This window comes from Metopolophium dirhodum, chromosome 3 (assembly GCF_019925205.1).
Source record: "Metopolophium dirhodum isolate CAU chromosome 3, ASM1992520v1, whole genome shotgun sequence".
Classification (NCBI taxonomy): Eukaryota; Metazoa; Arthropoda; class Insecta; order Hemiptera; family Aphididae; genus Metopolophium; species Metopolophium dirhodum.
The window spans coordinates 32429275-32442679 of NC_083562.1; the positions used below are offsets into that span (position 1 = coordinate 32429275).

The following is a 13405-nucleotide window of genomic DNA, read 5'->3' on the forward strand; positions in this document are numbered from 1 at the left end:
TTATCAACGTCTCCGCCAGAAACGGGGAAAGTCACGACTGCCGTGGCGGCGCTATGGAAAACGCCTGAAAAAATTTCGCGGGTTAAAAAGTTTATACTTATACAGTTTGTGTAATTTCACGCAGAAAACCACGAGCGACACGTGTAGACATCTGACGTGAACGACTCTGCGATACGAGATAGGTTCGATTTTATATCGTATTGTATTGCATAGTGTCAAAGAGTTTGGAACGAAAATAAAAATAGTTAACTTAAACGAAAAACGTTTACGTGAGCCATCGACTCGATTATAATATTGTAATATCGTTGTGTATAATAATAATAATCTCGCGGGCGTAGAGATTAAACCACTCGCGCGCGGGGCATACAAAGAAGCCGGGTAGGAAAGTTTCGGCCAAACTTCGAAAGTACCTCTATGTGATTTTGTCCTTCAAGTGGGCTGGGTTAGGTCGGGAGAATTTCTCCATCGTACCGATTAAATTGCACCAGGGACCAAAGTGCGTGCGTGGATTTTCCGGGTTCCGAGGAATGCTTCGGGACGTTTAAGAAAAACGAACGGTGAGGAACGCACACGCAGTCTGTGTGTGGTACGTGTAAGGCAATCCTTTTGTCACTAATCAACAGTACATTTTCTTAGTACATTAATGTTTTTTTTTTTTGAAAACATAATTAATTATTTCGCATGCTTTTTATGGTGTTCCCCGGGGTGAAGCGAGTGAGACGCAGCCTCGTTTCTACAACTAAATAACAGAGGGAAGGGATGACAAATATAAATTTTTAAATACACGCTATTTATTTTAATATATTATTTTCTTCAAATCCGAACAATCATTATCTATGTATAATAATTTTAAATTATCTACTATTATATTTTCATGTTTTCATGGTTTTAACAATTACAACGAAGGCTTAATTAATTAATGAATAAAACCGAAAAAACAATGATAACACAACAACTGTGACCCAGTTACAACAATACAATGTTAAAAGATACGACGTAAAATACGCTCAATACGTTCATACACCATCAAAAATATTTTTCCTTAGTTGATCTGCACAAATAAAAACATATCAGAGGTGTCAAAAAATATATGATAAGACAGATACAATTATAGATCTATGATTAATTAAAAATAAGTATGCAGTACCTACAGTTAGTCCTTATTGGTTCGGCTTGAATAAATAATTGTTACACAGTGGCAATAATCCTTAATCTAGTCCAGGATATGCCATTTAGATTTGATTCGGTAGGCTTGATCGACCGACTTTTTGTTACACATTTATGAACATCTCACGTATCGTTACTGTGACTAGGTCAGAATTTGTTTAAAATGATATTTATTCATCGTGAATCGCTAACTGGGTTTTTAGCTCACCGGATGTGTTTTATTTTCACTCTTTTGAAAAGGCGAACAGTGAAATGGAAGGTCGAACGGAAACTCATTGTATTTACACATGTTCATTGTGCACATATCCAAATAAATTCTTATGGTTAATAGATCACACACTCACACACTCGCACATCACACAAGCAAACGACCCAACTCACGATTTATTTACGAGCTCCAAGTCCTTGTTATATATTTTTATTATGATTTAAATTCACTTCGATATTGACCCAGTTGTCTCGTTAATAAAGTAAAAATTTTGATTTGATTGAATAACAGTTGAAAAAAATAAAAATAAAAAATAATAATAACAATTGGTGTGTTTAATAATAAAGCTAGTAGGCATTGTTATAGTTTTCATTGATTCGAGTATAATATTATATTTTTATAGCTGTAACTTTTTATGCATTTGTCTGGTAATGGAAATTCGATTAAAATTCACGGAGTTATTACAAATAAATAACAATATGTTCGAATAAAGAAATAGTACAAAGAAATATCGAAGGAATCGAGAGCGGCAAATAACAAAACCAATTTGAATAAAAATTTTAATTAATCTCAATCTTAAAATCAATTGTAAAATTACAACTTAAAATTTTTTGGTTCAAACACAGGCGACTAAATATTTTGAGCAGTTAAAATAATTACAAAAATAAATTTAGATTCCTTTTAATAATTTGTTGTGCTAAACTGAGTAATTCAGAAGTTTGGAATTATATTTAAATTTTTTGAGAAAAATTATTTTAAATTGAAAATTAAATCAAATATCTAATGGTTATCTGATTAGTTAACAATTCGACAGTTAGTCGACAGTTACTACTAGAATTTAATTTAAAAAAAATCAATTACACATTTTTAGTATTCATAGCATTTTGATTTGAAAATCTAACAATCTAATAATTGATTTCGAAAATGATGACGCTAGATTGGCTAAATTTAATATGCATAATATAATATCTATACCTATATTCTATATAATATATCTTAATATACCTATAATATTTATTAAAAATCGAAATAAAATTCAAGATTAGAATAAAAACACCAAATATGTTTGTAAATCGTTTCGATGCACTAACCTCGGTGGAGGGTTATGATATGATATTAAATTGTATAGAATCAATGAATAATCATATTCAAACACATTTATATAATACGAGTAGATCTTGGTATTAACGGCACTATAGTTTAAACTTTTTTTATTTCTTTTTCTCAAATAAAGTTAGTAGTTACCTATTACTTATTAGTTTTTTCTAATTGTATAATGTACACAATTTAAAAAATGTTTATATTTTATTTTAAATATCATCATGTAAATGTATAATTTAACAACTTTTATTTGTAATATATTCAAAAACTCAACGGTAAATAACGATATCTGTAATATGCATTTCAATATTACCTACTGAGTGTAACAGAAATAACTGATAGATGTATTTTACTAACTAATATGTAATAACTTGTATTTTTAAGCATTTTTGAAATATTCATATAGGCAAAATACTCATTGATCTGTTAATTATTTACATTCTATACTTGAGTACCTACTTTATTCGTATTATGTTTGGTTATATCAGATTAATATAATATAATTGAAAATGGTTACTTTGTTATTTAAATCGGTATTTACCTTAGCTTGATTTTACATCAATTTCTATTCGCAGTTATGCATACCATTATTAATGCTGTATTGGCGTCGACGAGATTATAATTAGATAATCTGTTCATTTTTCGTATAACATAGGATATTTAGGAGTTTTACTGTCGGAAACTAACTGATATAATATAGTGAATAGTGATATGATATCCTATAAAACGAGATTGCACGAGATGAATTCAATATTCATATTATATTTATTCATGTCTGTGTAGTGTTCCTCGGAACATTGAGAGATTGAATTAATACACACTCACGCATATTATCGGTAAACATGAATATTATATTAATATAACATACGTATCGTGTAGCAGCTATGTCTGATAATATGTATTACGGTGAAACAAATATTGAATTATTACCAGCTAATATAATATGATTAGGCGTAGACATAGTACAATATTTCGTCGACGAACCCGCTAGTATACCGCCTTATAGTTATAGCCAGGGCTAGGATTTGTATGCAATAAAAAACGGTAAAATATGCATTTTATTTACCAAAATATGTAAAAATGGTTATAGCCTTATAAAGATATTTATTCAATCACTATTATTATTTAAATTTTTAAATTTTTTTTCAATAAAGATTAGCTAATAAACCACGATAAATTGAAAAACCAAAAAAAAAAATAATAATATTTACTACAACAATAAGTCATACGACGACAACAACGATAGAATCACTGTGTGAGCCATAAAAAAATATCCTCGTCTTACATTCCAAAGGTGATTATCGGGTCACGCGTAATTTGATACGAGCTTTTATCGTCGGGTATAATACGACGAGGGTTGGGAGAAAAAAATTGTTTCACCGACAAAAATGACCGAGGCGCGACGTTGAATATAAAAAAATAATAATAAAAAAAAAAAAAAACCGAGGATAAAGTGTGGAGTGCAAAAAAAAAACAACAATTATTCGTCCAGGATGCTTTCTGCGGAAACAATAAAGGAAATAAAAGTTAAAAGTTCTAGCACAAAGTTGCGAGTACACTTTCTATTGTATAATACGCGGCGGGCGAACGGGTAAGAATAGAATTGGGAATGTTTGGGTGTGCGAAAAAAGTTTTATTTTTAATTTCATCGCGGTCGTTATCACAACCGGGTTTGTGTCACCTTGACGGAATCGTTAAGAACCCTTATTCGTCCCTCTTCTCGATACGGCTCGTTTACCAATCTCCTGTGATATTATTATTATAATACCGACCACTGGCTGTACAAATTTGATGGATAATGATCGTCACTATTTTGTCCAAAAAACAATACTATTCGCAGTGTATTATAATATATTTTTTCATGTTATTCCTACACTAACGTGTTTGGAAATTCCAGTGGACTGAAACGGAATTGTAATTAAAAAATACAAAATAAAACCACTCGACTAATATTAGTTTCGTATGAATATTGGAATTTGATATTGAAGACATATTTTTATCGACACTGGTCGTGTTTTAATATTGCGAATTATTTTTATTAATTGTTTTGCTATATTGCTCGAGAGTGACGTGTTATTTAAAAGTAATATGTTATTGGTTATTCAAATATAGATTAGTTATAGAATTTCCCGTTATAGTAAGTAGTGAATAGTAGATAGTAAATAGTATAGAAATGCTACTGAAACTCTTTATTGAACGGTATCTCATACACTAATTAATGATTTGTTGACCCATCCAATTTCCTATTAACAAAGTCAAAAACAGCTATTTTGTAACAAAGCTTATGTATATTAGAACTTAAGTACCAACAAGATAAAATATACCATGGACATCCAGTTTACTTATTTGAATTATATTTATTTGAAATTGTTCGTCTTAAGGGTATGATAAAATATGCTCAAAAAGCAATACATCAAAACAATTTCGGGAACCAATACCCACTTAAATAGCGCTGTTTCAAAAAAAAAATTGAGATAATATTATTAGGAATTAAATGTTTATATTATATTTTAGTAAATAGTCAAAAGGATCATATTAAATAGTATAAACTGATAGAAAGAAAACCCTTCAAACGCTTCGTTAGAATTTCACTGACAATATCCATAGATTTGTCGTATTTTGATTATATATTGATGACTTATATAGTGTGTGTGTGTGTGTGTGTATATTGTATTTACTATTTGAGATTACAGATTACGCGGAATTGCGAAAGGAACATTTTTGATAATGGCCCAGAGACATCTGCTCGACTGTTTGATATAGAAAACGGCGGCGCATATGCAGCCAAATGGTAGCCAAACTAATAAAACCAAATTGATTTCGTAAGAAGAACAAAACGTAACAGGGGGCCAAATGGAAGTAATACCCGCACGAAACATACTGTAGATAGGTATAAATAAATAAAATAAAATAGAAACTAAAAAAAGAGTCGTTCGCATAATAGTGCGTGCATATTATATGATGCAGACGCATAAATATGGATTAGGCGAAAAATAAAAATCGTATACAGTATAGTTATTATTGCAATGATCATTACTTTAAATGCCTAAGTGAGGCAACATATTATAATACAGTCACGTAGAAAATAATATTCAGTGTAATTTGCGTTGGCCAAGTATAGCTATAGGTATATGTATTTAACGAATAATGAACGCACGCTAGCCTTAAAGTTCTAGCCGCCAACATTGTGATTGATAAAGTTTCGGTCTTTGGAAAACTTTCAACTGTTGTTATTCAACTTCCATATAGCGTCTGGAAAAACCCTATAGCGACAGCTCACTATATGTCCGAATCAAACGCCGAGCAGTTTTGCAATAGCACATAGCCACACGTTTATAATGAGGGTGTATGAAAAAGAATATGAAAATGGTTAAACCGCAGTCGTTTCAACAGCAAAATAAATGTTTATCGCCTATAGTAGAATATTATATAAGTTTTCGAGCTTTCTCGTATTATATTCCCATGACGGTACTTTGTTTAATTTCGCTAACTTCCGCTGCGTATAAATTACTATCGGGTTACACAGTTTAATTTGGTCAAGTTCTATTTGTACAGTATTTATATTTTATGCCGAGAAAATGTGTGGTACTGATTTTGATACAATTCAACTTACGTATTTATTCGTGTGTATTTTTTTTTAACATTTTATTGCAAATTAAATAGAGCGAGGGATAGTATGGATAATCAATTATACAAATAGGCAGTAGGTATAAGCCCTCGGCAGTGGTGTTGACTGTACCTCATCATTGAGTAAATTACAATATATTAGTGATACGTCGAGGTCGTGTAGAATCCCCCTTGTTTTGTTTATCAATATTATGATATTTGGTTATGCATTTAAACTGTGGTTCAACAATTTAGTGAGGCTGCCGAGTTAGATTTATTCATAACATCTAATCAATTGAATTCAGTGGGTAAATATTTTAGTTTAAATTGTTTGCTTACACAGAAAACTGCGACAAATAAATAAAATGTCAAAGTACAGAGAAGTTATATGTTTACAATTATTATCTGATACCGTCTAAATATTTTCGATAGTGATTAGGTAATGATTTTTAATTAGGTACTATTATTAGTTATGAAATTACAAAAAAAAAAAAAAAAATTCTGGCCGACCGAGTTTAAATCAAATCATTCGAATTTAAACTGCAGTGTATGATATACATGTAATAATAATATAAACATTAAAAACTGAAATGATTTAATAACATCCATACCATGTACAGCTGCTGCAGCTATGATATACGACTCGAAATGATTTAATGGTATTATAGAGCTTACGACTGTACCGGGACTCGGGTAGTGTTAAGTGAATTATGCTTAGGATTTACATACCGTTTTATCGTAGAGTAGTTGGATTTTACAGTTCAATTGCACCGTGGACCCGATACGGGCGGTGACGTTGACGGGCCCGGGTCCGTCCTCGAACAGTGGCGACCATTTCGATCCGACTTCGTGTTGATGATGGTTTTCTTCGATCAAATTTACGTCCATCGTAGTTTCTGTCGTTGAAATGTTTTCTGCAAAAATAACGTTAATTTGTCCGTTTGAAACCATAATAACAACGGGTCGACCGCCATCATGAGCCATCTCACTAGTTTACTCCCGTACGCCACGGGGATTTTTCATAGGTTTACTTGGAAACAGTTTTGACGATTTAAACAAAAATTCGATAACAAAAAAAAAAACTAATAATGATATCTGCAAGCTTGTTATACCATAAAGAAAGTGGCAACACTGTACATTTTAAATCCGACTAGAAAATACTGATTATTGTGACTACAAACGATCTATCGCTAAACATCGATTTCAATCCTAGTAATATTTTTGAGAACCCGAATAGATTCTCAAAATCGATTTTAAGTAAAAATAAACCCGTGGCGGTCAACCTGATAATAATATGTTACCTACACATTAATAAGAATTACACAATACTATTGTAACATTCGTTACACCCTATAAATTATACACTAAACACACACTATAGGATTGACCAATACAAAATATACACACTCAACACTTTTTGACCCATAGACATTGTTAGTTATTTTTTTTTTTATTGATTAAGCCGCGGCCATTGGGTGCAGGTTCTTAACTGTGGGAGAGGGTACTGTAGGTTTAAACACGTGTGTTTGTTTCAGAATTTTCTAGTGGGCACCCGTAGGTGTCTGCCATGCCCGGGTGGGAGTCTCTCTCTCTAGACACCGTGACTGCCCGTGGCCGGGTTTCGAACCGGCGACGGTGCTCGGCCACTCCGTCCCTCTATATATATATATATATATATATATATATATTACTTATTATTAAAATGACACACGGCAGTTAGTTGGACAATAACCATCAACAGGAGCGAACTCACCTATATATTATAAACTTATTAACAGCCATCTACATGTTCGGGAAAGTATTATTTTTAATAAAATAATTACCATAGATCTATAAACCAAACGTGTCTCGGTATTGATAAAATACCTCATACACAGTGCTCTGACCCCCAGCTACGGAAAACTTATCAATAAGGAATAGAAAGCCTTCTCTGGATAAGTAATATCGCAACAAGGTTGTACCCCCCGACTACTTTACACTACTATAGTTACAATATATTATAGAACACAGCACGTAAAATGGCTATCCTGAAAAATATTTAAAGTGGTACAGTTATAGTGTTTCGTTTTTAGACGGTCGACCACTGTAGTCATAAAATCAGCTGCAGTACCTATTGGCTATTCTACCGCGTTCGTAATGTATTATAATATAATATTATGATCTAGGTCAGGAAATTCGTTAGTTTGAGCAAATTATTTCAGTAAACATTTATTACAACGCATTCACCACGAGTCACGACGACGATACGTATAATAATAGTATCGTAACACTCAGTGTACATTATATTATATTTATATTACATTTGTAAGTGACTATTGTGGTGTTGCTCACCGTTCACATGGATGCGTTTCGAGTGTTTATGCACGCGTTTCTACAACGGTGCACAGTGATAAACAAAATACTGAACAGTAAAAACGAAAAATAAATAAACCCTAGCTCAAAGTTGGAATAATACGACTGAATTGAAAACTAAAAATTTAATTGCGATGCAGCGGTAGTCGTGGAAAGAAAAAGAAAAAGGGGTCTAAGCTAAATACATTTTTACCCCCACTACTCTCCCTATTTCTGAGATTTCATCAAAAAAAAAAAAACCTTGACCGACTCCCAATTAGTGGAATGTATTCACACCTATAAATTGGTGGTAGATATAATGTAGCATGCCAATTAAAAATAAACATAATATATTAAGTAAGTCCAGTGGAACACCAAAATTAATATTCTAAAGACAGTAAAACCTCATAAAATATACAAATTTATAAACATACAATTAATTCAAAAAAGTATTAATATAAAATTTGTTATTGATAAGATAATATGACGATATAATCATGTTATATTATTCATTATTTAAAACTTAATATTGAACTATACGTATTTAAAAATAATATCGTTTCAGTCAGTTTCTTTGTCTAAAATATTATTAATACTATTACATCGTTTAACTTTTTTTGTAAGTGTAGTTATTTTAGTACGGTTTTTATGTATTTATTATTTTGTCTGTTTGAAATATTGTGTTGTCTGTTTCAACGATAAAATGTATGTTGTGGTCGGTTTCGATATTTTTTTGTGAAATCTGAGTTACAGTGAGTTTTTATTTAGGTCTGATTTCTTTTATGTATTCTTTATTTGATGTTTTGAAATTTCTATCAGTTTTTCGTTTGTAGAATATAAACAACAAAGTTCACTGTTACCGAAATAAAAACCGGCATAAAAGTGCCGGCATATATGGTGTAGTTGTATTAAAATTTACACGGACGAAACCTTAGAGTACCAATATAATATTATGCCTGGAAAAACTGACGTAATATATTATCACCATATCTTATCAATAATTATAATTAATCAGCTTTACCCCAATTCATTTAATAGTATTACTTTTTACTTTTGCTTTGAAGGCTAATTATAAATATTAACCTAACTGTCCAATTAATTTTACTTATATTATGTGTATTTTTTTAAATTTTTTATACGGAATTTTGGTCCAATATGGTAGAGTAACCAATAGATTTTTAACCCTTTTTATCTTTAATATCCTTTTGCGTATTTTTAATTATATTTATTTATAATAGTATACTTATAAATGTATTTTTAAAAATAATAATATGTTATAATATTATTATAAACTAGAAGTAGTCTAACGATATGAATTTTTTCTGATCAAAATAGTATGTGAGTTTTAACGACAATTTTCTTAACTGGGATTGAAATTATCAGAGATGGTTTGAAAATCAAACTCAATATTATTATGGAAACAAAAAATTAACTGTTTTTAATTATATCAACGTATTAAAATATCGTATGGAATAATATGACGAATGATGCGAGGAAACGATAAGAATATTCTATTCAGCGATTTACACGAATAACAATGTACCTATACCGCGTCTTATAGCATGCAATAACTTCCACTCAGAATATTTTCGACATTGACTTTTATAAAGTCACGCGTAGGTATTGGGGTTTACAATCGAGTTACAGTTTTAAATAAATATTAAGCAGCTCCATAATACGCACGATGTTGACTGGGTACGCATTATCGTTAAATAATAATTAAGAACGATGCGAATCAGTAATAATAATATTATGTCGATGATAGAGAATGTATGATTTAAACACGCGTCAGATATTTTGTAATCGATCGAAATCGAGAGTAGTAATAATTAAATATGCAATAAAATACCTGTTCGCGGATACCTATACTACGAATTTATCGTACTCAATGTATTTATTTTAATACGGAAGGATGCAATCATTTTTACCCGAAACATCGAATGTAATATCATATTATTAATATTATCACAATATTATATAATTATAATATCACATCATATATTATTATTGTTATTAACTTTAAAGTATCTACGGTTGCTAGTGGTGTCCAAGACGTCAGGGGTGGCAAGACGTAGTTTTACCCACCCGTCATAAGTTGTTAAATATTTTTCTTCGAATATTCTTTACCCCTTATTTCCAAATAGCGACTGTTACACCAAGTAATAATTTACCCTGGGGTTTACTCTGGCATGGACACCCACCCCCTACAAAATCCTTAGAGGTATAGCAGTCACTACACCATGTATATGGACTGCAGGGCACCAATCACAGTTGCTGATTTCTGGATTACACCAAAAAAATACATTTTTGTAGACAACTGATTATTCGTAGCAATTTTCAGTTTTTCAAAATTTTTTCAAAATTTTTTTTATTGTTTTTTACGATTATAATAATATAATATATATAATTACAGGGATTGTTAATGGTATATCTTTATGTGACACTATAAATTATTCTATTTTTTACCAGAAATCAGTAATAGAAGACCAAAGCATTTTTGAGCTTAAAAATGTATATAGACAAAATAAATTGATAGGTACTTTATTGTAAAACCAATACATTCATCTCTCCATTCAGAATCTAAAACGACAACCCCGAGAACCATAGGAAAATACAATTATACGATATTATCATAATGCTATTATATATTATACTTGGTATCGTAACGATATTTACATGACATTTATTGCTCAATGAATAGGTGAATGGCAGGAAGTTTTTGAATTAAATTTGATTGTGCAGATACGCTCCACGGCTTAAGAATTGACGGAAAACTACCTACTTTAATATTATATACTCATTCACAGCTACTGAATTATTTTCGGTTGCCAGGAGCTCAAATTATATATATTACATATTCTTACCTTCGTGAGCTGACTTACAGTGTTTTCTCAAACTGTGTCATTGATCCACTATATATCTTACTAATTTTCGTCTCGATGACCAACAACTTTAAATCAATTTAGAAGATAATTTGATAAATGATTTATCAGATGTAGTCTAACGAACATTATAATATGTATCCGTTGTGATCGCACAATTCTTACTGTATGACCCGAGTACGGGGCACAGACACAACATAGGATTTAAGATTAAGACGATTAAACAAATATTTATAATTTTTTATCTGCAGCTTTAAAAGTCGGGTACAATATTTTACTGATCAAAATGTGTATGGGTAGATATTGATAACTATTCTGGCCTTATGATATAATCACTTTTAATGATGTTGAATAGTGTTCAGTTGGGCGATACAATCCTTTAAACTTGCAGGTGGCCAGTGAAAACAATTTCGATTCCCTGCACACAGTTTGGGCAACACTGGTATGCACGCATACCGACAACCCTTGTGACAGGCAAATATATCGTCCTGCGTACGCTGTGCTCTTTTGTCTGCGGATGGCCGCCCAGTCACAATCAATCATTTGGCAGGTGAAAAGGTGTTCGGAAAAGTTGCTGCTGGAATTATACTAGTAGCTAGTAATTGCGTTAAAACCCGTACGCAGGAGACAGACGCACTCTCGTCGACGTTTCCCGCCGCGTGGTGCCACGCAACAGTAAGAAAACTAGATTACACGACAAAGTTTAGTTTTCACACACGAACACGCGCGTCTGTCATTAATGTCGAGATAATAACATCCTTTGTAGCGAACCGACTTTTAAGTCGGCTATTGAATTAAAACCGTTCTCATTCCACGACAAGGACGATGGTGACGAAAGTGGCGACGTGACGATATCGACTATAACGTCACAGCCAAGTACATGAGCTAAGATCAGTGTCTCTTTAACCACCGATATAATAAATATTGGCTATCCGCGGGAAAACAAAAAACCAGTGCCGATTTTCCACTACGCGCGTGGAGACGAATAATCTATTATTAGCTCACAAGTGCAGGACACGCTCGTCAGCTGACCATCAAATAATAATGTATTACATGAATGAAATTAAATCATCACCCGCGGAAGAAATCCATCTGCCTACGGTTATACACCAAATTATGACGTTATTAGTACCGACCTATAGTTTATTATTATTATAATCTCTTGTCGGCGCCACCGCAAGCAAGTCGTTATATTTCATTATACGCGAACATCGGACGTTCGGATACGACTAACATATTATAAATTTAAAATGTTCTTAATTTTGTACGAAAAAATATGAGAAACTCATAAAATAATCACTTCGCATACAACGTGCCCAGACTACGTGACTGTCAATCAATATACGGCCACTCAAAATTCTATTGTGGCCATAATTCACGCCATGTTCTCTGTATATACTGACTCTTTAATCACTTTCAACTGTACCGAATTCGCTCGTTATACTCCAGTGAAAAATGTATTGTGCCATACCGGATCCTTCACTCGGCTGGTTACAAAAGCCATTGAATTTAGACAAAAACATAATCGATTTTAATCTTAAATTTGTGTTTAATTATTATTATATATTATATTGTTATTTTTTATTGACCATTTCGTGCGCCATAATTTAAGGACTAAAATAATAATCTAAAAAAAATTATTTTCCATCGTCCAACAATTATTTACTCGACTGCCAGATTCAAGTCCCTTTGAAAAGGTTTTTTTTTAACATAATACAATACGTTAAAAAACTTCGAAATTAAAATAACCTCTATCAACGCCTTTAGCTTTTAGGTTTCTGACAATAATGAATCTCGAAAACAACAGTTTGAATGAAAACATTGGGATCGACATTTCTCACCAATATTAAAGACTGCAAAATACGTTTAGATAAAGTGTACTATTATATTATCAGTTGGTATGGACTTCTTATTTTCTATTTAGTCTTAGTGGTAATTATGAAACCATAATCCAGGCTAACAAATGTAACTAATGGCGGCTGTCTTCTTATAGAACCATTTGACAAATGCGATAAGTCTGTTTGTGATGCACGTTAAATAATAATATTGTTTATTTAATAGTAAGACTCGGTGCGCGGAAAAAAAAAATTCGGTGATTTTCGGCAAAGTT

General features: G+C 31.8%; 1 protein-coding gene across 4 annotated transcripts in view; it reads right to left on the reverse strand.

Moving 5' to 3' along the window:
* The window catches only part of LOC132941343 (peroxidasin homolog), a 432704-nt gene that overhangs the window by 79212 nt on the left and 340087 nt on the right, over positions 1 to 13405 (reverse strand). For all 4 annotated transcript variants that reach the window (XM_061009356.1, XM_061009358.1, XM_061009357.1 and 1 more), the window contains one exon: positions 6812 to 6996. In XM_061009356.1, the coding sequence (XP_060865339.1) occupies positions 6812 to 6996 (185 nt within the window). The remainder of the gene's footprint in view (positions 1 to 6811; positions 6997 to 13405) is intronic.